General features: G+C 34.3%; 1 protein-coding gene across 3 annotated transcripts in view; it reads left to right on the forward strand.

Moving 5' to 3' along the window:
* The window catches only part of Smurf2 (SMAD specific E3 ubiquitin protein ligase 2), a 109,082-nt gene that overhangs the window by 36,043 nt on the left and 45,977 nt on the right, over positions 1 to 27,062 (forward strand). For 2 of the 3 annotated variants that reach the window (XM_046427736.2, XM_058573714.1), the window contains exons 2-4: positions 12,494 to 12,532; positions 19,299 to 19,407; positions 25,156 to 25,289. In XM_046427736.2, coding sequence (XP_046283692.1) covers positions 12,494 to 12,532; positions 19,299 to 19,407; positions 25,156 to 25,289 — 282 coding nt within the window. The remainder of the gene's footprint in view (positions 1 to 12,493; positions 12,533 to 19,298; positions 19,408 to 25,155; positions 25,290 to 27,062) is intronic. The other variant, XM_058573715.1, reaches the window with a different exon arrangement.

Genomic DNA, 27,062 nt, shown 5'->3' on the forward strand with positions numbered 1-27,062 from the left:
TGTATGAAAGATGATATGTCATGAGCTTTGTAATGTTTTGAACAACCAATAAAAAAAAAAAAAGAAAGTCCAGTTTATGTGAAAGATGGTACCTAGAAGATAGTGAGCATCTTATTTACTCACTAAAGTTTTTGTTTCATCCTTAAGAAACAGACCTCAGACCATTAGAGTAGTGACATTCCAACATGCTGAGAACATAATTCATTTGGGTAAGAGATATTGAGTACTTGATATGTGTCAGGGACTGTGGTAGAGGAGATGTTAAGGCATTATTTATAAGGTAGCTTACAATATGGTATTTCACTATACTTTAGAGATAAACACAATATCCTGAGAAGACTAGGAAAGGAAAATCTAATTTGACTAGGTTAGTAGAGATCTGAGTTAAGATCACTTTCTGAGTAGAGGTTAAACGATGATTGTGCTCAGTTTTTAAGGATTAATAGGATTTATTCAGGTATATAAGCTGAGGAATAATGAAGGAGGCATTTTGCATTGAAGGAAAATGATAAGTGAAAGGTACTTGTGGAGGATATAGTGTGAGATTGTATTGGACATCAGGGACCATATCATAAAGTTCCATGTGTGGTTAGGTGTGTTGGAAAGCCTTGAGGGTATTTACGCAAGCAGGTAAAACAGTCTTGAGTTCTGTGTTAGAAAACTTACTGTAAAGGTACGTGGATGAAGAATAAAGATTAACTTTCAGGTTTTCTTGATGACTGTGTGGATTGATGATGCTGTTAAATTTGAGGGGAAGAAGGAAAGATGAGTTAATATTTAATAATGGGGAGAATCTTAGAAATAGTTATTGAAGGGAAAAAGACTTATTAGAGAACAAAAATTGAGTACCCAATAAAGTAGTTTTACTGCCCAGCAGGGAAACTGATCTGACAGAATAGTTTCTGGGAGAGAAAAATGGAGTAGGTCTTTTAAAACTAAACAACCACAAAATGTCCCTGTTCCCTTTTTGGAAAGCAAAATCTCTGCATGTTTTGATAGGCGGGTGATACATATATATTTGTTGACCAGATAAGCAGTGGCTTGTGTATGTGTCTTAATTGAATGTGCCCATGACAAAATTATAGGGTGTAGCTAGTTGCCAGTGCATAGACTAACCACACATTAAATAAATTAAGCTCAGTACCTCTGTGCTAAGAGAAAACAGTGGTTACTTCTTATTTGAATTAACTCACCAGCATAATACTGTAACAATCTTTTTAAAAAAGGAACAGATGATTCTGTTTTCTGATAGGTTGTATAGAAGCTGTCTTTATCTGTCCTTAACTTGATCTGGGGTTATGGGGCAAGTTCTGTGTTTCTTGGGGTCATTTACTTTTGAAGGCCTTTTAAGACTCAGTAAGAAGATCCTTTAAGGGCATAGAAATCCACTGTTCCAGACTGGTAGCTTGCTTTAACATAAACCCATGTATGGGCCTCTTGAAGCTTGCCTGTTGTAGCCACTGAGAGGGGGACCTGAAATGAGCCTCTTAAGTGCAGTCCTTTCCAGTGAGGAAAGTTAGCTACTTGGGGGCCATAATACTGAGTATATCAGGTTTGGAATGATGGTATAGCCATTAATGTTACTGACAAAATTTAGGCTAGGAAAACTAGGGTACTCTGAAACTTCAGAGATAATATCAACAGTAGGGTGTCTGTTTTAAGAGGATGTTATACAAAGTTTCTGTTTAACTCTTCCAGTGAAATAAATTCTCCAATGATTTAACAGAAAAATAGGGACTCCCCATGTGTGTTAAGCAATGAACCTACTTCAGTGCCTGCATGTGCAGTAGTTACACTATGTCTTGTATGAGGAATGTCTCTGTCATTTTTAAGATTAAATCATATTCAACAACAATATTAAACCAGAGTTGACAAAAGGGGAAATTTTGGTGGGGTGGGGGGAGGGAGGAAAAGAGAGAGAGAGAGAGAGAGCTGACTCTCAGTTTCTTCATCCTTTATTGGGGAAAACAAAAAATTCTGGGGAAAATCCCACCCAATGAAGATTGAGGGGGGCAGCATCTCAAGGTCAGGGGTGACAATTGGGTCTTCGGGGTAGTGGCCAGACAGACCTTTGCACAGACAAGCCCTCAGACCTGGAGAAGGGCGGGGAAAGCACTGACACTGCTGTGCCTAAGCGCCTCTCGCACAGCCAGGGTTATCTCAAATCACGTGGGAGGATGGCCTCCCACAATTCTCCTCTTCACCATGCAAGGAAACAGCAAGAGTTCTTTTTTTGTTGAGTTCCTTGACTTGACTTTTAGTAGTGACTTGTCTGCAATCCAGGAAGAAGGCTCTCTCCAGACGTTTAATCTTACTGGCACCTGATCTTGGATTTTCCATCTTCTAGAACTTATTTCCAGATAAATAAGTGTTTGTTGTTTAAGTTAATAGACTGTACTATTTGTTTTGGCAGCCCAAGCTAAGATAAACTTCTTGCCAAACTTAGACTCCTTTATTTCTTTCTTAAGGTACTTGCAGCCTGAATGAATTTCTTTAGAAATTTTAGAGTAGGAAGAATGACAGTTATATTTATTGAGTATTATGTAGTAGGTGCAAAATGTTTTATGTGTTTCAGTTTGTTTAATCTTTAAAACAACACTGTGAGGTGACACTTAGTGTCCTCATTTTATCCTCATTTTCAGATGAGGGTCTCTGAAGCAAAGTGACATTAAGTAGTTTTCAGGGCATTCTGATCCTCAGTGTTTATGGTGCTTATAGTATAAGTCATACTGTCTCAAAAAAAAAAAAAAAAAAAGAGATAAAGAAAAAGGAGGAAAACTTGGGAGTGGCCCAGAAAGTGATATAGATCTTTCCCTACATATAAACTAAGTATTTAGGCTTCATGGAAAGGGCTAAATACTTGAATCTTAAAATACAATCTTCCTTCCCTTGGTATGTGGCTTCTTTTACTGTTTGGCTTAAGTTAGGTATTCTCTTTCAACTTCTTGGACAACCATCAGTTAGGAGTGGCTCCGTTTGATTTATTGTTTTCTTTTCTCTTTCTTTTTTCTTTTCTGAGACACAGGCTGGCCTCCAAACTTGCTATTGTCCTGCCTTAGCCTTTGGAGTCTGGAATTACAGGCTGGGCTGAGTGGGTCTTTTTGAATGAAGGTGTCCCTTAAAGGAGGTGGTGAATGAGTCTCAATTAGGATAATGTTTGGTCTGCAAACAGCATAGGAGATGCCTAAAACATTGTGAATTTGTAAATGGAAGATGGTACCTTTATGAAAATATTCATTCACAAACTGGAGAAAATAATTCACAGAACTACGGATTTAAGATATATAGCTAAAATACTTTCAGATAGGTTTTCAAAATATAGCTTCTGTAATGCGTTTCTATGTGCAAGGTATCAATAGAGTACATGCTACGTATTTATCTCATGTTGAATGTGCTGTTTGGCTTAAGTTTAACCTGTGAATCAGATCTTTATTATTTTGCCAGTTGAAAGACATGTTAAAATTCTGATATTGTAAGGAAACATCGTTACTATGGCTAGAACAAATAATATCTGCATTTATTATGCCAAAGTAGATTATTATTTTTTTATTGAAAAAGTTCAACTTGCACTTAATTAAAAAAAATCATTTGTATACCCTTGTCTTGTTTTATTCATTTAAAAAAAAAATTGTGCTAAGCATGGTGGTGCATGCCTGTAATCCTTGCTATTTGGGAGGCTGAGTCAGGAGGATGGCAAGTTTGAGGCCAGCCTGGGCAACTTAGTGAGACTCTGTCTTAAAATAAAAAAAATAAAAACAAAACAAAAGAAGGACTGGAGTATAGTTAGAGGACAAGTATTTCTAGGTTCAGCGTCCAGCACCCCCACACTCCACACAATTTTTTTTTTTTGGACTGGAGATTTAACCCAGAGGCAGTTTACCACTGAACTACATTTCCAGCCCTTTTTATTTTTTAGTGTGAGACAGCTAAATTGCTTAGGGCCTAAGTTGCTGAGACTGGCCTTGAACTTGTGATCCTCCTGTCTCAGCCTCCCAAAACACTGGGATTATAGGCATGTGCTTCTGTGCCTGGCATCCCCACCTCGCCTCTCCCAATTAAAAAAAATTAAATTAAAAATAAAAACCAAACTTGTTTGGGAAGGTTTTTTTTTTTTTTTTTTTTTTTTTTTTAAATCCCATATCTCCATGTTTATTGAAATTTAAAAAAATTAAAAAGTTGATATGAGTGGTTTAAAAAGGTCATTTTAAATTTAAATCAGAACCAATTTTGCCTTTGGTGAAATGTTTAAATGGTGATATTACTTGTTTATTTTTGTCAGGTTTAACCTCATTATGAAAGAACTTGTTTTTAATATGTCATTTAACATACCAATTATATTAAATATCTGCCAGGTACTAAGTTAAACTTAGGAGGCCTAGTTTATTCTGCAACATGCATGAAATAAATTGCTAAAATTCCTTGATTAAATGTAGTGGTTACAAAAAATGTAGCTGTAACATGACATTTAGCTAAATAAAGCATGGCTATTGGGATTATAGAGGTAAACTGCTATATGTATTGAAAGAGTAGAATTACTGATTTTTTGGAGAAGGTCCTTCTGTAACCTAGGTTTCGATAAAAGATTTTATGAACCTTTGTCACTAATAATTGCTTTAACCTAAGTAGGATCCTGTAAGAAGGAAGATCAGACTTGGGAGAGTATGCTTCATTCATATGATGATTAAGACTTTGGGTTTTATTAGACAACTTGAGTTGGAATTTCAACTGTGTCACTTATAGTATAATGTTTTAATAAATCTGTGCCTGACTCTCAGTTTCTTCATCCTAAGAAATATAGATACTAACTTCACAAATGATACACACTTGCACATAGTAACTATTTGATAAATATTATCCAGTGTCTTTATATTCCCTGTTAAAATTGTATTTTATTAAATGTACTATTTAAATAGACATTTTCTAAAAGCATATAAGAAAATATTTTTCGTGAAAATTTTTTTTTGGAATTGGAGATTGAACCCAGGGATACTTTACCACTGAGCTACAGCCCCAGTCCTTTTTATTTTTTATTTACTTTTTAAAATTTATTTGTTTATTTTGATTAGGTATATATGACAGCAGAATGCATTTTGATTGATTGTACACAGTTGCAGCACAATTTTTCATTTCTCTGATTGTATACGATATAGCCACTTAACCATATGTGCAGTCATATGGTAATAATGTCCATCACATTCCACCATCTTTCCTTCCCCCATAGCCTACTCCCCTCCACTCCCTCCCCCTTGCCCAATCAGTGTTTCTCTATTTTCCTGAAAGCCCCCATCCCCAGTATCCACTTTTCAGAGAGAACATTTGGTCTTTGGTTTTTGGTGAATGGCTTACTTTGCTTAGCATGATAATCTCTAGCTTCATCTATTTACCTGCAAATGCCATAATTTTATTCTCTTTTAATGTGGAGTAATATTCCATTGTGTATGTGTACCACAGTTTCTTTATCCATTCATCTGTTGAAGGGCATCTAGTTTGCTTCCACAGTTTAGCTATTGTGAATTGAGCTGCTATAAACATTGATGTGGCTGCGTTACTATAGTATGCTGATTTTAAGTCCTTTGTGTGTAGATCAAAGAGTGGGATAGCTGGGACAAATGGTGTTTCCATTCAAGTTTTCTAAGGAATCTCCATATTGCTTTCCAGAATAATTGCACCAATTTGCAGTCCCACTAGCAATGTATGAATGTCCCTTTTCCCCTATGTCCTTACCAACACTTATTGTTGCTTGTATTCTTGATAGCTGCCATTCTGACTGGAGTGAAATAAAATCTTAGAGTAGTTTTGATATTCATTTCTGTAATTACTACAGATGTTGAAAATTTGTTCATGTATTTGTTGATCGATTGTATATCTTCTTCCGAAAAGTGTCTGTTTAGTACCTTAGCCCATTTATTGATTGGGTTATTTGTTTTTTGGTGTTAAGTGTTTTTTTTTTTTTAATATTTTAGTTGTAGTTGGACATAATATCTTTATTTCACTTATTTATTTTTATGTGGTGCTGAGGATCGAACCCAGGGTCTTGCACGTGCCAGGCGAGTGCTCTACCGCTGAGCCACAACCCCAGCCCTGGTGTTAGGTTTTCTGAGTTCGGTATATATCCTGGACATTAGTGCCTTACCTGACGTGCATGTGGCAAAAATTTGCTCCCAAAATGTAGGCTCTCTCTTCACCTCATTGATTGTTTTCTTTTGCTGAGAAGAAGCTTTTTAGTTTGTGAATCCATCCCATTTATTAATTCTTGATTTTATTTCTTATACTTTAGGAGTCTTGTTAAGGAAGTTGGGGCCTAATCTGACGTGATAAAGATTTGGGCCTACTATTTATTTAAAAATTTTTTTTTTTTTAGTTGTAGATGGACATATACCTTTATTTATTTTTATGTGGTGCTGAGGATCGAACCTAGTGCCCACACGTGCTAGGCAAGCGCTTTACCACTGAGCCACAACTCCAGCCCCTTATTTTTTATTTTGAAAGAGAGTCTTGCCAAGTTGTGGAGGGTCTCATTAAGTTATTGAGTCTGGCCTAGAGTAAAATTCTCTTGCCTCAGCCTTCCAAGTTGCTAGGTTTAGCGGTATGTGCCACTGCACTCAGCTACTTGTGAATATTTTTACATAATTTCTAATGGCTGTCTAATAGTATTTCAACATGCCATGATTTACTTAATGGCTTCATTATTGTTAGGCTCATAGGGTTGTATCTGATACTTAGCTCACTGCAACATTTTATAATAATTCTTTTATTTGTGAATCTTGTAAAACATGTAAAAATTATATTGTCTCTAAGTTTTCTGTAGAACTTAAATTTCATTTTTATTTCATGGTGGGGTTGAAGTAGAGGTTGTTTCTTGGAAAAGAAAGATCTAACCTGTTGTATGGATGATGAGAAATGGTGCATCTTAGTATATATTTGTAAATCACTGGGGTAACTTGCTGAAATTCATATTGAAATGTTATTCTGGATTTCAGTTTTATTTTTTCAATGATAATATAAGTTCAAAGAACATCCAGAGAAATATGGAGAAGTTTACTCTATTAAAAAATAGTCTATACAACTTTTGAGTTGCAGAAACAGTGTTATACAATCTCTTTTTGTGGGGCAAAGGAAAATGGGATGTCTGAGCTGCCCCTCTTTCTTTTTTCCTTTCTCTCAGGCAGTCTCATTCCAATCAGCAATGTAATTGGAATGCAGCTCCATTCTGGAGGAGGAAGGGAAATTTTTGGCAAGGAGATGCTGTGCAGTTGAGAGCTTTATTCACATTAAGCATAGACAGTCATTCATTATGAATCTAGCTCAATAAAAAAACAGCATAGAATTTTATTCCTACAGCTGGAATTTACTCTGATCTTATTACCTGGTGTTTTGCATGTAGATATTTCCTCCCCCCCAAAAAAAAGAAAGAAAGAAAGAAATTGTTGACTTAATTTAAATGATAATATTTATTGTTAACTGTACTTCTGCAAATGGTTTTATTGCTGCCTCAAATAAAATACACAAAAGAGATTTTACAAAATTATTAAACATTTCTTGAGGAAAACAAAACAACCAAAGGTACTCATGACAAAATATTTGAATTGTAGCTGACCTGTGAGTTCTAAGGGCAAAGGATCATGTCTTATTTATCTTTGTAGCTAAGGAATCTATTCTAGTACATGGCACAAAGCGAATGTTCAGGAAATATTGAAGGAAAAAAATGTAGGAAGCACTCTACCACTGAGTCATAACCTCAGCCCTCTGTTTTATGTTTCTTTAAGAAGACAAGTAAAAATAAAGTTAAGAAATGTAGGAAGTATCCCCTTCTCATTAAGCATCTCAAGATGATTATTGCTGTATTCATGTGAAATAAACATTATCGGTATACTTTAGCATAGCTTATCTTAATTTATTTGGAGTATCTCCTAATCATTTCAAATCATTTATCTGAAGAATGGGCAAGTGGACTAAATACAACAAGATAGGTTTTGGGGATGTAGACTTAAGAGTGAGAAATACTTTGAAGGAAGATAATAACATGATCAAAGTAGTATTATAAATTTAATCTTCTGTGCATCTACAGATAGTTTGAGACATTGTCCCAAGTGAATTCTGTAGCTGGTGAGGCATTGTGTTCGATCCTCAGCACCACATAAAATGAATAAATGAAATAAAGATATTGTCTCCATCTACAACTAAAAAATATTTTAAAAAATGAAAGAAACATAAAAAAGAAATAAAACCTCCTCCAGACTGCCACTCCTCCTGAGCCTCAGAACTCCCCAACTTATTACTTTTCATTATTAAAAAAAGAGTCTATGTATATTCCTCAGAATAATCTCATACACATTCTTAATTGAAAATTCATTATTGTGAAGTAATCAGGAGTTGTCATATTGAAATTTATGAGCATTTCACTAAACTCCTATAATTGGTACTTACATGGATGAAAGGCCACAGAGCTGTTGGTCTAGTCTCTGAGATAAATTCCCAGGAAACCAGAACAGTTCAGTAAAATCTGGGTGAAAATAATTTATTTATACAAATAAATAAAATTACCAGTTCTCAGATCATGTTTGGTAATCTTCCTTTTAAAAATTACAAATAAGAGTGTTTGCTTCCAGGTCATAAAATAATTATGCAAAACTGGCTGGAGCTGATGAGAATCCAGCATTAAGGATAGCAGTTTGATAATTTTGATAATTTAATATTTTAAACTAAGTCTTGTTTCTTCTAGGACCCTGATGTTATCTTTCCTAGTCTCTTAATTAATAAAATATAATTTCTCTTCATAAACTTTCAAACTTGTTTTAATGTTCATTTTAATTTTTTAGTTGCCCTTAATAGCATCTGATTTGTGATTTTCAAAAGAAAGTATTAAACATGACCTGAAAGTGTGTTTAAAATAGATTTCATAAGTCAAAATCATGATTATATCAGAATTGGTAATTTTTCTGCTATATAGTTTAAAAAATATCCTGTTTAATGAAACTATTTTTGAGTTATTTTGGAGTCAGTTTCATTCATTCTATAGATACTAAGTGCTCATCAGATGCCAGATAAAAAGAGATAAGGGAGACATGATTTGTGCCATATGGAGTTTGCTACCGCCATAGTTATAAAGAAAAATTTAAACTTAAAAAGTTATAATGAAATGTGAAAAGTGCTTGTCATAAGTATGGGGAAAATACAAGTCTGTCAAGGGTTAAGAGAAACATGCTGTAAAAGATTTCCTTCCCTTTTTGAGACTTAAAAGATGAGCAGGTGAAGAAGCCTGGCGGAATGTTTTTGAGACAGTGGAAATGGCATCTCAGGGCTGTGGTCGTGTGAGAAATGGGAGTGCCTCTGAGAAAGTGAAAGTTTAGTATGGCTGGATTTTATAGGTGGGGATTTAATGGGGAGTTTTGATGAAAAAAAAAATGAGGACAAAGAGGTAATAGAAGCCAGAGCTTTTTTTTTTTTCCTTATATTTATTTATTTTTATGTGGTGCTAAGGATCGAGCCCAGGGCCCTGAACGTGTGAGGCCAGCTCCACGAAGCCAGAGCTTTTGAAGGGCATTGAAGCCAATATAATTTTGGGTCAGAAGACCGTTCTTTAAGGATGAGAGGAAGGGAAATGGGTGAGAGCACATTTTTAGAAAGATCACTTTGGGTCAAGTATATATAACTGGTGGGGGTGAGCCTTGAGGCAGGAGACTTAATTAGGAGGCTATGGCAATTTTCTAGACACTAGTTGATAGTGACCTTGAACTAAGGTGCTGTGGTACTCGTTCTAGAGAGAAGTGGACAGATGAGGGATATATCAGAGAGGGAATTGATTAGAATTGGTAATTGCCAAGAGATGGGGAGAGAGAGGAATAATGAAGGTTGCTGTGTCAGTTTCTGACTTGGGCAAAAGAGAGGAAAGCAAGGCTGTTTATTGAATGAAACTGGAGGGAGGAGCAGTTTTGGGGGCAAAGGAGGATGGTGATTTCATTTGTGAACATATTTAGTTTTGTGGACTTGAAGTTCAGGATATAGCTAAGATTTTGGTTTTGAGATTGAGGTATCATTAAAACCATAGAGTAAAGGAGTAAAGACTCAGGAGAATATATGGAAAAGTGACTCTTCAAAATTATATTTCTTTTTTAAAAATATTTATTTATGTATGTATCTTTTTAGTTTTAGGTGAATACATTAGTTTGTTTTTATGTAGTACCGAGGATCAAACCCAGTGCCTCATGCATGCTAGGCGAGCACTCTACCACTGAGCCACCACCCCAGCCCTTCAAAATTATATTTATAGAAGGAGGAAGAGTGTTATCAATTTGTGAATTCTCTTCCAGGAAAGTTAGGAGTTTCTTTTCCTAGAAAAATACACATACTGATAGCAATTTACATGTAATTCCAAAGTTTACCAAAAAATGGGCATCTGTAATCCTCAGGTAATGGAGTAAAAAGAGAGGACCTAGGACAAAACCCTAAAGAACCTCAACTTTTATGGATGGAGTATAAGAAGATCTGGCAAGGAAGACTTAGAATGAGTTTTATGCACTATATGAATGTGCTTTTAAACAGAAGCAAAAAGAGAGAGAGCTTCCAGAAGAGAGTGTAGTCAATAATGGTAAATGCCTCTGAGGGTCCGGCGTGATAAGGAATGGAAATATCCTTTAAATGGATTTAATAATTAGGCCCCTAAGCCTTTGGAGAAAAGCATTTTGAGATGAGGGAATAAGACAAATTAAGTGGGTTGAGGTGTTGGAATGAGGTAAAGAAGTGGAATCAAAGTATAGACAGTTCTTTTGAAGAAGTATCATAAGAAAGGGAACAGGTTGCTAGAGGGAAACTTTTTTTTTTTTTTTTAAAGAGAGAGAGAGAGAGAGAGAGAGAGAGAGAGAGAGAGAATTTTAATATTTATTTCTTAGTTGTTTTTTTTTTGGCGGACACAACATCTTTCTTTGTATGTGGTGCTGAGGATCGAACCCGGGCCGCACCCATGCCAGGCAAGCGCGCCACCACTTGAGCCACATCCCCAGCCCGCTAGAGGGAAACTTGCTTAAGACTTGAGTAAATTTAAATGCTGACAAAGTGGAGACAAGGTAGATGTGCGAGGTGGCACTCGAGGTCCCTGAGAACATGGTAGAGTATATATGAGATCTAGAGACCGGAGAGTGGGCATTGTAAATGAAAGGGGGGGAAAAGTATGAAAAGAGTAAGTTTGTGACAAGAAGTTAGAGAAATTTTCATTTTCTAAAAATTTCTTTAAAATACGAATTGAAATGGTTTCACTTAGTGAATTATGGGATGGGTCATGACTTAAAAAATCATTACCTCATTAATATCAAGGATTATAATTTTGGATTTGAATGTATGTTTATATGATGATAAAAATTTGGGGAGAGATTCTTTTGAATCCAGTTTGTAATTTGGTATTTCTTAGGTACAGCTCTGGTTTCCATGATTTTTTATGTTTTTAAAAACTTTTTAAAAACATGGTCTGAGATTCTGACAAGTAAAAGTAAATCATTGTGCTTACTTGCTATTTCATTTATTTACTGATAACATCTGTTTTCAAAATAATATTTATTTATATTTCTAAAGTGATTGCTTAAATTTAGACTTTTCCCCAAGTTTATTTTGTCAAATGAGTTTTATACTCTAAACTTCCAGTAATTATAATTAATGAAACAGATCACTAAAACTGCAAATAGAAGTGGATACAGATTAGCCCTACTTTACATATATATTGTATAGATTTAATTAAGAATATATGAAAATGGACCTTTTTCTCTAATGAAGTTGATTTAAAGACATGTAAGTTTATGGCTCTATATAACTAGCAATTTTTAATTTGAAATATAATTTATATACTGTAAAATTTATCCTTGTGAAGTGTTCAATTCAATGACTTTAAATATATTCACGTACTTCTATTTAAGTAATACTTTAATGCAAGAAAATTCAGATTTGTGATCTCTAGCTTTAATATACTAATTTTAAATTTTAAAAGATTAGGCCCATCATGTCATTGAACTGATGATTTAGGGGATGGTAATTTATTTCTCCTGCAAAGTTTCTGTGGCATTTTGATAGTAACAAAATGTTATTTTTAAAATGTCTCATTTTTTGTCTTGTGTATGATCCTCTTAAATGTAAAATTAGTTTATCCTTAAAATAGACATGACAACCTGAATTTATATATCTTTCCCTTAGAATTATTTTTCTCATTGCCATTGGATTTTTCTAATAGGTCTTGATGAAGATAGGAATTGGGTCTTGATTAAGAATATCAGATTTATACATTTCTTGCCCTCAGCTGTTACTGATGATCATTGCTAAAGTTGCAACCATTGCTGTTCAGCTGTCTTTTGTTTGTTAGTCTTTAATGAAAGTTTGTGATCATATTTCATACAAGCACTGCAGTAAGGGTTTAATTATCCACTGTTGTTTTCAGTGTTTTAAAATGAAACAGTGCAATCTTACCATTTTATTTTAATTTTTCCCATGTATTTTTTTGTTTCCTTTACAGTACTCTGTGCAAAAAACTTGGTGAAAAAGGATTTTTTCCGTAAGTAAATTAACTTTAAATATAAATCTTGCATATCTTTTGTAAATTTTTTTAGATAATATTTTCAGAATTGCCTAGTTTAGGAATTTCTCTATTCAGAGATATACTCAGTGTTTTTTTTTAGATTAAATTATTTATTTATTCTAATTTGTTATATATGACGGCAGAATGCAGTTCATTTCATATTATGCATATAGAGTCAATTTTTCAAGTCTCTGGTTGTACACAAAGTATTTTCACACCATTTGTGTCTTCACTCAAGTACTTAGGATAATGATGTCTAACTAATTCCATGTCTTTCCTACCCCCATGTCTCCTCCCTTCCCCTCCCTCCCCTTTGCCCTATCTAAAGTTCCTCCATTCTTCCCATGCTCCCCCCCAACCCATTACCATTATAAGTCAGCATCCTCATATCAAATAAAATATTTGGCCTTTGGTTTTTTGGGATTGCTTACTTCTCTTAGTATTATATTCTCCAACTCCATCAATTTACCTGAAAATGCCATGATTTTATTCTCCTTTAATGCTGAGTAATATTCCATTGAGTATATTCACCAGAGTTTCCCTATCCATAGATCTACTGAAGGGTATCTGGGTTGGTTCCACAATTTAGCTATTGTGAATTGTGCTGCTATAAACGCTGATGTGGCAGTATCCCTGTAGTATGCTGTTTTAAGTCCTTTGGATGTAAACTGAGGAGTGGGATAGCTGGATCAAATGGTGGTTCCATTCCCAGTTTTTCAAGGGATCTCCATACTGCTTTCCAGATTGGCTGCACCAATTTGCAGTCCCACCAGCAATGTATGAGTGTGCCTTTTCTCCCCATATCCTCACCAACACTTATTGTTGTTTTATACTCAGTGTTATTTTATGAATGCTTTGGTTCAAAGCCATTAAGCATCACATTTTTCTAGGGGATTTTGTGCTTTTTACCCTTAATCCCTTTCCTTTTATTTACCCTTATAGATATTTATATGAATGTGTGTATATGCAGATGTATGTAATACATGTGAAAGTTGTGCATATTACTAGGTTTTTAGAAAATTTTTAAGAAAATATTTTTTGAATACTTTTTTCTTTTTTCACATTTTGTAGGAAATTTTACCAATAAATTTTAGAATTTAATGGGAGGTTAAAAAAAAGTTATTGAGCCTTCTTAGAATTTACAGAGTTGTAGGAATGAAGTCTGTCACATTTGATTGTAGATTGTAGATGTGCTTATGTGTAGTGAATTGACTATGAGTATGGCAAACAAGTGGTTGTAAAATTTTTTGTGGCTTTATTTAGGGTTAAGTTTTGTGAGAGAGGATTGGGAAGTACCTTTTGTGTGTGAAAAATCTTACCCTTGTAATTTCATGCTTTACAATAGTTATTATTGAGTAAAAATGACACAATTTTTAGTAAAAAGGTCTTACTCAACAGAATTTTATATGTAAAATATTTGAAATTAGAAACAGAAGCAATTCATTAGATTTTAAAATTTAAGGCCTGTCACTCAGGAAAAACACGCTGTGTGTACAGATTTGGTATGGTATAATTTTCAGGTGTTTGAGTGTTTTTTTTTTTTTAAAGGCTCTATGTTTTTTTTTTTGTTTTTTGGTTTTTTTTTGGTACCAGGGATTGAAAACTGGGGTACTTAACCATTGAGTGACGTCCCTGGCCATCTTTTTTATGTTTTTTATTTTGAGACAGGATCTCACTAAATTGCTGAGGCTGACTGAACTTGGGATCCTTCTTCCTCAGCCTCCTGAGCTGCTGGGATTACAGGCATGCACCACTGTGTTTTAAAATTATACTTACTTTATTCCACATGGAATAAAATTCCTAGAGTAGAACCTGAATTAGGGTTTTAAAAATAACAATCTATAAAGTTACATCTTTTCATGTGCCTTTGTGTTTACACGGGAAAGCCATTTAATAGAATAATTTGAAACATAGGAAGAAAATTGCAAGCAGTCTTTAATTCATATACCATGAGCTCTTGATCACACAAGATGTCACAGCAAGGGGAGAGCTCAGTGGCCATAGAACTCCCCGTCTCTCCTTGCTGCCACCAGTTTATAATTTATCATGCTGCAATCAATGACCCACTTCCTCCTTGATACTAATAACCTAATAACCAAGGTGAGCTTTTTTCCTTAACTTTCCTTAAGATTGATCTGAGATAGGATTTATCCTAGTAAAACTGCAGAGCAGCAGATAGGATTAGATAGGCTGGTGATAAGGAGAAAAGGGATGAAGTGAGGGAGCACTCTTACAGCTACTTCTGTACCTTCTAGGACATCTGCTATGGCTTGAAGATAAAACCTTCAATGTTGTCTCTGAACCTTCCTTTTTAGATTCATTTACTTCCCCCATAGTCCCAAGGCATGGCTTCTTCAATAAAATGTCCAGATAGTTTTCCTTGAAAATCTAGAGGAATCTTACTTCAATTCTTTGTAAGCCTCTGAGAATTGAGTGTAATCCTTTATGGGACCTTCCTTAAGTTGTAGTTGAAAGAAAGAAGGCTGTCTTCCTTATTCATTAGTGTAGGCAGTAAAAATGATAATTTTAAAAGTATGAACCTGGGTCTGGGGTTGTAGCATGTGTGAGGCACTAGATTTAATCCTCAGCACCACATAAAAATAAATAAATAAATAAAACAAAGGTATTGTGTCCATTTATAGCTAAAAAAAATAATAATTTAAGAAAAAAGAGTGAGATTTGCTATAGGGATAATAAGATCAGGGAAAACTGTGATTATTTTTAAAACTCAGAATGGGAGATACCTAATGGCCTGGGAAGGGAAACAGGAGAGCTTATCTTAGGCCTTCAGGAGTCAGCCAGGAGAGGAAATATCTTGCAGATTCACACTGACCATGGTTCTAGATCTCTGCTGTGATAGATTCACACCTGTACTTTGGGATATTTTTGACCTCTTTATAAGTTGAGACTTGTCCACATTAATTTCAGAGAAAATTGAGTTTGTAAATTTTTAAATTTGAGTATATGATTGATCAGAATGCAGTTATTATTTTTTTTAAATTTTTCTTAGTTGTAGTTGGACACAATATCTTTATTTATTTTTATGTCGTGCTGAGGATCGAACCCAGTGCCTCACATGTGCGAGGCGGCGCTCTACCATTGAGCTTCAGCCCCAGCCCAGAATGCAGTTATTATTAATAGTAAAACATAGGTAAGTTTTGCTTGTGATTTAGTTTAAATTGTGTTCAATGAGAAAAGTAAATTTTACTATGGAAAATAACTATGGAGTGAGGAAATAGATAAATATTTTTTTACTATGTTGAAAAAAATTCTGCCATGTATTGTCTTTTTTTTTTTTTTTTTTATACTTATTTATTTTTTAGTTTTCGGTGGACACAACATCTTTATTTCATTTGTATGTGGTGCTGAGGATCGAACCCAGCGCCTTGCGCATGTCAATCGAGCGAGCTACCGCTTGAGCCACACCCCCAGCCCCCATGTATTGTCTTTTGTAAAGTAATTTGCACGTGAGATACCAATTGTTCCAAGGCATAATAACTGTTAATTACCTTGCTAGCAAAGTTTTGTTAAGTCATATTTTGAAACTGTTTTCAAGATCATTGTCTCTTAAAAAAAAATACTTCCCCCTTCCCCCAGAATTTCAGCAGGAAAATTTTCAACCATGAGGAAACATGTAAATTCTACTACTGTTAGTTTTATCATGTATCTACCGATATGTCCATTATCTATTTTCTTTAGAGATATTGTCTTTGTGTTTCTCTCTCTCTCTCTCTCTCTCTCTCTCTCTCTCTCTCTCTCCCTCCCCTATCCTCCTGCCTCAGCCTCTCAAGCTGCTGGGATTACAGGCGTGCATCACTGTGCCTGGCTATTTTTTTCTCTCTTTAATGCAACATTCAAAAATATTTTTGTGTAAGATGCTGTATTAAAATATTTTATAGAAGCCAAATCAAAGTCATTCAGAAGCAAGATGTGTTCATTAAATGTTTTCTTTTTGTCTTTATTCTATCAAAAATAAAGTTTTGTTTCTTTTGGAAAGAAATCCAATTTTAAGTTAAAATACTTATTTCAGGGCTGGAGGTGTACTCAGAGGTAGATTGCTTGCCTAGAATGTATGAGGCATTGGATTTGACCCTCAGCACCATATAAAAATAAAAACAAATAGTCTTGCTTCTCTAGAACAACTGCATATATATATTTCATTATTCTTTCCATTCACTGAGTACATTTTTGTAGTAAGGAGGTTCTTGAAATTATGGGGAGAACTGAGAAATTTTTAAAATACAGAAAACACTTAGCCACTTTATATTTACCACTAGAGGTCTCACTAGTGTCAGAAAACTTGATCACTTTTGACCACATTAGAGTAAATTTACTCTCAAATTTTTGTAGAATAACAATCAGGTTGAAACCCAGGTTTTTTTTTTTTTTTTTTTTTGTGTGTGTGTGTCTAGAGCTTATATTTTGGTTTGTTGTGTCATTTAACAAAAGAAAAACAAAGGCACCCAGGACTCAGACTTTTCTATTTCATTAAGGATCTGGATGCCACACCTGGAGGTTTGTGTGGAAATAGTTATTTCTCTTAATTCTTAATTCTCTAACTAATTAAATAACACCCAAAGGAAAAGCCAGAAATGTGATTTTTGTTTGCTTTTGTTTCCATACGTGCATACATTTATATGTTTACTTAGTAGAATCAAGAGAACAAGTTAGAGTGGACTCTTCCCAGAAAATACTTAACTGTTATTGAAGGAAGAGGTAAAAATATTCTTCCATTAAACACTTTTACAAATGGTTAGGTATTACTGAAATAATATGAATATGAATAGGACTAAACTTTAAAAGTAATATAATTAAATAGATTTAATATCCTAACTTAAGTTTCTTTAAAACTTAATGCTTAAAGTTTGGTTTTTCCCTTGTTTATTTGAAGGTAATAGATCATAGAATTGGAGAACTGGATAAAGTGATTTCTTTCTTTTTGGGGGGCAGGGGTGGGGTACTGAGATGAAACCCAGGAGTACTTAACCATTGAGCAACATCCCCAGCCCTTTTTAATATTTTATTTAGAGACAGGATCTTGCTGAGTTGCTAAATGCCTCTCTAAGTTGCTGAAGCTGGCTTTGAACTCACGATCGTCTTGCCTCAGCCTCTTGAGCTTCTGGGATCACAGGTGTGAGCCACTGTGCCCAGCTTTGGATAACTGATTTCTGTCTGTCTATGAATCTTGAAAAATTAGATCTTGACTTAAAAAATTACTGTAGATCTTGAGATGCAAAATTTTTCCAGTTATCAACACCTACTAGCATTTTGTTCTAGTGTTTTTAGCCTTTTTCATGAAGAAGTCTGCTCTCACTATATCTAATATCTAAATTGTCATTTTTGTTTCTTAAATGCTTTTAGTTCCTCCTCTGATTTTCTTCTTTTTGTTGAAAGCACCACTGACTGTTTTTGCGGTGACATCTTTAACACTAGTTTCTTATTAATAGAGTAGGTCTTTTAACTGTCATTTCCTTTCCCTTTTCACGTGATTTCCCTAATTCCAGGCTTCTCATCCTGCTGTAGGATTATATAACAACTTCACAGAAATCTCTGGGCCTATGATCTTTCCTTTCCCTAGTTACCCTGAATACTACTAACAGAAAAATATGACTGTATTTACAGCCATGTTCAAGAATTTGTAGCCTTGCTGATAAGCTAAATTATTCCAAACCTATTTTCTGACTTTTAAGCTTCTCTTACTAGTTCAGTCTTATCTCTCCAAATAATACTTACTTTTAGCACAGATACCTTGTTTAGATTCCTCTAAGCCCTTTAAATATTATTATACCCTCCTTGGCATTCTTTATTTACTATTTAAATAATAAAGCCCCATCACCCTTTTATACTATTTGAAGTTGAACTGTCCTCCTGGTTTCCTGAGCTCTTACTTGTTGTACTTATTGTTTAAACATGTGATAAATGGGAAGTATAGTGGTTGAGAGCAAGTATTCGAAAGCCAGCCTGCATATGTATGGGTTTAGAATCTAAACTTCAGACTCTGAAGTTTAGCCCACTTATTACTGTGGGCTAGTTAATGAATCCTTTGGTGCTTCAGTTTCTTTATCAGTAAAATAGGGATAATAACAGTATCTACCTCATAGGGTTATTATGAGGATTAAGGATATATATATATATATATATAAAGCATTTAGAATATTACCTGATATAGTATTATAAGTATTTGCTATTTTAATCAGTACAGCCAAACACTTGTTTTTGTTATGTTTTATATCTCCATTATGACAGTAAGCTCCTTTATGGAAGATTTTACCCTTCTTGTTTAGTCTGTAATTGCTCATGGTTAATTATCCAGTAAAATTTGTTGGTTAATTTGATTATCTGTAGCCCATGTTCTTGTGTGAAAACCTATATTTAAAGAGCTCTTTAAATGAGCTACCAAGGGAGCCATTTGGAAAGGGTGAGCCATGAACCTTCCTGAGGTCAAAGGGCTGGTAATAGTCCTTGGAAACTTCCACATTATGAGGTAAACTCTATACTTTGGTACTTTAATTGAGAATGTTTTGAGGCAGGAACAAGAAAAAATATACTTTTGGTATTTGATGTGGAAGTGACTTTAAGTGGCTTAAAGTAGGCCACTTTCATTTGTAGCTGTATGTTAAACTTTTGAAAAAGAATGGAATAATCTTTTGTTTTGTAGCAAATGGTAATTTTTATGTAATTAATCCTTTATCTTACATGGTAAAATATTCTTTAAAACACTAATCTTCCTCTTTCTTCACAGGCCTTCCTGATCCATTTGCTAAAGTGGTGGTTGATGGATCTGGGCAATGCCATTCTACAGATACTGTGAAGAATACACTCGATCCAAAGTGGAATCAGCATTATGACCTGTAGGTTTAAATGATAAATTTGAAATAAAATACAGAATTAATATTATTTGATATAGTATATGAAAAGATTCATAGAAAATTGTCTGAGTTAGAAAAGGTATAATTTGGTGTTCACAGGAAAGGTACAAAACCCAGTTCCTGGAAAGGTGCTTTGGCCTATTAATACCTGGTTTTGAAAGATGCAGTACCCCTAAAAAGCCTGTGAAGAATAAAATGGCCAGGCATAGTGGCCTATAATATTAGCTACTAGGGATACTGAGGCAGGAACATTGCAAGTTTGAGGTCAGCCTCAGTAATTTAGTGAGATGTTCAGCAACACAATGAGATCCTGTGTCAGAGTTTAAAAAAATAAATAAAAAGAATGGGGATATAGCTCACTGGTAAAGCATGCCTGGATTCAATCCCCAGTACCAACAAAAAAAAAGGAAAACTGGCTCATAATATAGAACCTCCCCCATTTTCAATGAAATAAAAGTATTAATTCACTCTATGCCAATTAAAAATATAGAACTAGGAATCAGAATTGCTTCTCTGGGTGTCTACTTTCTTTAAATTATATTTTAATCATAGTATATTCACTTTTTTAAAAAGGCACATGGTACTGTACGGTTTTTAGTGGAAAACAGTATTCTTGGTCCCATTCTCATTCTCAAACTAACTGCTTTAATGAGTTTGGATATTTATTCTGATATTTTCTTCTATTTCAAAATATTTTATAGCATCTCCATTATTTTTTTTGTTTCTGGTTTTAGATTTTTTTTTTTTTAAAGAGAGAGACAGAATTTTTTTTTTAATGTTTATTTTTCAGTTTTCGGTGGACACACATCTTTATTTTTTTTATTTTATGTGGTGCTGAGGATCGAACCCAGCGCCCCCCACATGCCAGGCGAGCGCATTACCGCTTGAGCCACATCCCCAGCCCTGGTTTTAGATGTTTTAAGATTTCCTACCTGAGAAGATGATTAAGCTTTTAAAACTAATACCACTCATCCCCACTCCCATAATGATACTCACTTGCCCCTTCCTTTCTCTTAGCTCTGTAGTATAGTTATATGAACCTTTGTAGTTAAATCATTGTTCTGTGATTACATGAATATGATTTTGTAAATATTCAGAGCTGTATCACATGGTGTACAATAATTATTTTTTCTGTCTTGACCACTTTTGTTTCTGAAGTTAATAGTCATCTCTGTCATTTGTCTTGTTTTCTGTCTCATTAATTAATTCCCAAATTCTACTACGGAAGTAAACATCCTCACCATACATTCAATCCTATTAGATATTCCATTGGATTTTTCTTCTTGGAGACATCCTTCCAGGGCCCTCTGTCCTTTTACTCTAATCTGGTTTGGTAGTTCTCTAAGAATTGCCTTGCAGTTGTCCTGGGATTTGCCTTTATTATTATGTCAGGATTAATTGCCTTTGTTTCTTCTAGCTCCAGTGACTTCCTGTGGTTTGCTTACTCCCCTGTTGTGGTGAAGTCTATCTTCCACTGTCATTTTGAGAGTGCAAAAATAGAAAAAATTTTTTGAGATATGATCTAATAATATATTTCGCCTTTTTACCTGATAGTTTGGGTATAGACTGTAAGGTCAGATATAACTTTTTTTTTTTTTTTTTTTTTTTTAAAGAGCCAGAGAGAGAGAGAGAGAGAGAGAGAGAGAGAGAATTTTTTAAAAATTTTTAGTTTTCTGCAGACACAACATCTTTGTTTGTATATGGTGCTGAGGATCGAACCCGGGCCGCACGCATGCCAGGCGAGCGCGCTACCACTTGAGCCACATCCCCAGCCCCAGATATAACTTTTGTTCCAAATTTCAAATACATTACTCCATTATCTTTAAGGTCTAGATTAGCATCAATAGAAATATGTGAGCCACAAGTGGGATTTCATTTGTAATTTTAAATTTTCCAGTAGCCATATTGAAAAACAAAAGCAGAAGAAATTAAGCATAATGTATTTTATTTAATTTCAGTGTCTAAAATATTGACATTTTGACATACACTCAATATAAAATATTGAGCTATTATATCATATATTGTCTTTGAAATCAGAGGTTTATTTTCTTTCTACTTAACATCCCACTTCAGTTTGGTCTAACCACATTTGAAATATTCACTAATCCCATGTGGCTGGAACAGCATGGGTTTTGGATTAGTACAAGTTTAGATTATTGCTAATGGTGTCCTAATTTTGGTCTTTTGTGATTATTGTTTTTTTTTTAACATTTAGTTTTTAGTTAGACACAATATCATCTTTATTTTGTTTATTTATTTTTATGTGGTGCTGAGAATTGAACGAAGGGCCTCGCACATGCTAGGCGAGCGCTCTACTGCTGAGCCACAACCCAGCCCTGATTATTGTTTTTCATATGAAAAATTTCAGGGCATTTTCTCTATTCCTGTGTTGCTAATGCTTATTATTTTTCTTAAAAAATTATAGTAAAAAAAAAAAAATAAATAAAATAAAAAAATAGTAAAAAAAAAAAAAATTATAGTGATCTTAGTGGGTACGAATTGATAACTTCATTGTGGGTTTTAACTAACAATGTTGAACTTTTTTTTTTTTTTTGGTATTGGCAATTGAACCCAGGGATACTTTACCACTGAGCTACATTCTTACATCACCAGCCTTTTTTATTTTTCATTTTGAGACAGGGTCTTGATGAGTTACATAGGGCCTTACTAAGTTGTGGAGGCTAGAGTTGAACTTGGGATCCTCCTGCCTCAGCTTCCTAAATTGCTGGGATTACAGGTGTGTAGCCACTGTGCCCAACTGCAATACTGAGCAACTTTTCATGTACTTCTTAGATTCCTTTCTGTGTGTGTGTGCATGCGTGTGTGTGCTGGGGATTGAACCCAAGGCCTTGCACATATCAGGTAAGCACCTCACCAGTGAGCCACATCCCCAGCCCTAGATTTCATCTTGCTTGTTTCCAAGATACACCTTGAAAGGAAAAAGATCAGGGAAATGCTTAGAATCATTTTGCAAAATCTTTACCTTAAATTGGCTAAGTTTACAAATTCTGATAATTATATTTTAGCCAAAAATCTTTAATGTATACATCATATTTTGGTCTATATGATAATGTCCTGAGGCTTATTTATAAATCATATATTTTTTGAAGAAGTTTTAGTAGAACCTAATAGAAGCCTCTGTTTAACTTTCAGTTATAAAATGATTGACTTTTATGTGCTATATGTTATATTGAATGAAGTTTCCTTAAATTGAGAACAGATACTTCACTAGGTGTAAAAAATTATTATAGTTCTGATTCATTTCTGGCTCAGGATATTTGGACAGAATGTTTGTGACATGTACACTTAAGCAATACAGTATAATTAATAATTTTTAGTAATTCATAGTTTGACTATTTTCCAGAAGGTCTGTAATTACCAAATGTGTATTACAGCTTAATGTAGAGATTTCCAATCTTTTCACATCATAGTGTACATAAAACGTGTGGTGGTATGCATGCAGAAAAACCTAAATAGAATTTCTCAAAAGAAGAAACACAAATGGCCAACAAGTAGGTGAAAAAATGTTCAGCATCTTTAGCAATCAGGATAATGCAAATCAAGACTACACAAAAATTTCATCTTACTCCAATCAGAATGGCAATTATCAAGAACACATATAATAATAAATGCTTGTGAAGATGTGTTGAAAAAGATACACTGATACATTATTGTTGAGACTCAAATTAGTACAGCTACTCTGGAAAACAGTATGGAAATTCCTTAAAAACTAGAAATGGAACCACCATATGACCCAGCTATCCTCCTCCTTTGTATTTGTCCAAAAGAACCATAGTCAGCATACTGCAGTGATACAGCCACTTCAATGTTTATAGCAGCACTATTCACTATAGCCAAATTATGGAATCAGCCCAGATGCCTGTCAATAGATGAATGGATCAATAAAATGTGGTATATATACATAATGGAGTTTTACTCAGCCATAAAGAAGAATGAAATGATGGCATTTGCTGGTAAATGAATAGAAATGGAGAACATCATGCTAAGTGAATTAAGCCTGACTCAGAAAATCAGGGAATGTATTCTCTTATATGTAGAAGCTAGAGCAAAATATGGGAAAGAAGGTTGGCCAGGGGAATTAGATATCATAAATGTATAGGGAAGATCAGTGGAGTAGAAGGTAGAGAATGAGGAGGGAGGAAGAGAAAGGGAAGGAAATATGGAATGAATTTAACAAAATCATGTTACATGCATATATAAAGGTAACAAAGGGCATTTTGCTTTTATGCATATTTAGAAAGTACCAATCAAAATTAAATAAGCAGCTAAAGGAAGACCAGTAGAGTAGAGGAAGGAGAATAGGGGGAGGGAGGAGAGGATCAGCCAGGGTGAGAGAAATGGGGATTGAAATCAAATTCCTTGCATGTATGATTTTTGTCAAAATGAACTCAACTACTATGTATAATGCTTTAATTTTTAAAAACTCCAAAACTTAAAAGAAATTTTTTTTTAAATTTCTGATACCTTTAAAATCCGTATTTCAGCATATGTACAGTTCAGGCCAGCTAGTTGGGAAACTGATTTAACATGCCTTTTTTTTTTTTTTTTTAATGTTTGGTTTGAGGTGATTTATTTGTTTAATGCTTGATCCTGGTTCTGGAATTTTGACATAGCATGCAGTAAATACATACCAAGATATATGTGACAGATGTGTTGGAAAATTGGTGTTTGTGTCTTGATTGATATTTTAGTTCATATCTTTTCATTTGTAAGCATTGGAAGCCAAATTCAAATTGGCTTCATTTTTAGAAAAGAAATGATTGGTTTGTATAATTAAGAACCCTGGGTGGACATTCTTTAGGTATAGCTGGATCCAGGGACTCAAGTATGCCTTCCATGTTCTTATTTAAAAGTTTTAGCCCTCATTTAAGTAGTTCATACTTTTTTATATAGTAAGTAATTTTTTTTAAACTGAATGACACTTTTATGATCAAGGTTGCTGGACCAAAAATTTGACATCTTAGAGTCTTGAAATGAAGTTGGTTTCTACTGATATAATTATGTTATATGTTTTTGCATGGGTTGATTCCATGTTAACAATTGGCTGTGGTGGAGCTTTTATGTAATTGCAGACATATGCATAGACAAGAACAGTAACGCTTTTCCCTGCTCTGCTTGTCTGCAGGCAGTAAAGTGAAATCTACAAGAGTCCTGCTCGCTCAAGGCCTGCATACAGGGAAGAAGCAGGGGAAAAGCGTTACAAACAGCTTTTGTTCTACACCATTTAAAAATATAACAGGTAGGTCAGATTTTTGGTCTGTCAGCCTTGACAATGTCCCTTGAAAGTGAAGTAAGTCTCTGAGATAGTAGGTCATGTGATTGAACTATATTTTAAGAGTAACCAATAGAAGTACTTTTTAGGATTTTTGTTCTTAGAAAGAAATAATTGTTATAAACTCCCTTGTTATAGACACTAGCTGCTAGAGCTTTTATTTTTTATTTTATTTTTTTAAATTAACAAGCATTGTTGCCCATGCTGAGAGTAGCAGGTATGACAAGGATATATTAAAAATTATTTCTATATATTTTAAGATTTTTAAAAATTTAAATTCAGACCTGGAGATTGATTGAAATCAAAACATATTTTGCATGACCTGGCTAGCCATACTTTGAAATATTTTTGTAACTTCGGAATATAAAAAGGACAAAGGAAAAATTTTATACCACTTGTAACTACCAAGTTACCTATGTAGCCATCTTATTTTTTAGGTATATTGGAAAGTCTGATTCAGTTACAATCAGTGTATGGAATCACAAGAAGATCCATAAAAAACAAGGTGCTGGATTTCTTGGTTGTGTTCGTCTTCTTTCCAATGCTATCAACCGCCTCAAAGACACTGGTTGTGAGTAGATACTAGTGATTTTTGAATTAAAAAATATGTTATTATTTTATTATTATGTTATTTTAATTGTTACAATGATTTTAATTATGTTATAGGGGTTCAGAAATCTAACTTCTGTATGTCTGAAACATTGGTGAAATCCTGGTCTGTATTTATTTTGTGAACTTCAGAAGGATGAAAAGAAAGGTGTTAAAAGTACATATGCCTTTTTAATTGTCTTAGCATCTTTTTCTGGTTTTGGTGGATCTGTGAGATGAAATTGAGTTTTTATTTAGGTGATTGGAGTGTTTAAGGTGGCAGTTAAGGGAGAATTTTTAGTGGATAAGATTGTTATATAAAACTGCTGAACAAAATTAAAAGTTAAAGAAAGATAAGACATTATTTTGAGTGCAACGTAGTTGTATTAACTACTTAACTATAAATTAGGTTCAGTTTATCATCAGCCTGGCCTTTAGGAGATATACCAAAATCAAGATGTTAGAAGTTATATCCATAACAGATGGACAGATTGATTTTTAACAAGTGTAATTCATGTAATTGACAAAGCTGAGAGTGGCATGTATGATAAAGATATATTAAAAATTATTTCTATATTTTTTTAATGTCTTCCCATTGGGACATAGATGGAAATATGTTTTTATTTCTTTTTTTTAATATTTATTTTTTGGTGTAGATGTACACAACACAATGCCTTTATTTTTATGTGGTGCTGAGGATCGAACCCAGGTCCCGCCCGTGCTAGGCGAGTGCTCCACCGCTGAGCCACAATCCCAGCCTGTAAATATCTTTTTCAACAGATTTTTTTGTTGTTGTTTCTACAAAATTCTTTTTTATACAATATAAAAAATATTGTTATTATCATGAAATTTTGGCCCAGATGCCTGTACTAATAAACTCATAAAATTTAACTAAGGAACTTAAATTTAAAAAACAGTAAATATAGCATTGAATATATATTAAGAGATGAACTCTTTTAATGGACTGCAATACCACAGCCCAGATTTACAAATGTTCACCTGTTAAGAAAAAGGGAGAAAATAGAGCTAGAAATTCTGAATCACAAGAATTTAAAGGAATCTGAGAAATCCTTAAATTTCTGGGTTAAGAGGGTGATGACCAACAGGAAAGAGAGGTTGGGTTTGGAAAAGGTCTACATGTAAAAACAAACATTTATTTCCCAATCCAGCAGGCAAACTTAAAACTTATAGATCAAATGTCTGGCATTATCCCTTGTTCAGGTTACACAATGTTTATTGAACCTTGGTGATACAAAGATGAAAAAGGCATGGATCTTGTTGACTGAGAAGTAAAAGCAAAAGCCTCTGACAAAGGGTGTATGCCACATTGGAAGAACTGAATAGGAGAAGAGGGAACATGCTCTGCAGACATCCACTGTATAGCCAACCCAGTAGCACCATTTATTTTGCAGAGGGAAAAAACATTTGTGTTTTTGTCTGGATAGCCAGCAGTTGTAGTTCAGTGTACAGAATTTTCTTTGTGCTGCTTGTAAATGTTTTATAGCATTAATTTATTTGAGCTTTTTGATATGTAGTAATAGTATCAACTATTTTTTTTTTTTTAAAACCAGGATTGAACTCTGGGGCACTGACCACTGATCCACACCACTGGCCTTGTTTTCCATTTTATTAGAGACAGGGCCTCACTGAGTTGCTTAGTGCCTTGCTAAATTGCAGAGATTGGTTTTGAACTCCTGATCCTCCTGCCTCCGCCTCGTAAGCTGCTGGGATTACAGGCGTATGCCATGGGCTAGTA

Source organism: Marmota monax, unplaced genomic scaffold (assembly GCF_021218885.2).
Source record: "Marmota monax isolate L192 unplaced genomic scaffold, Marmota_monax_Labrador192_F-V1.1 WCK01_AAM20220418_F8-fsc00285, whole genome shotgun sequence".
Classification (NCBI taxonomy): domain Eukaryota; kingdom Metazoa; phylum Chordata; class Mammalia; order Rodentia; family Sciuridae; genus Marmota; species Marmota monax.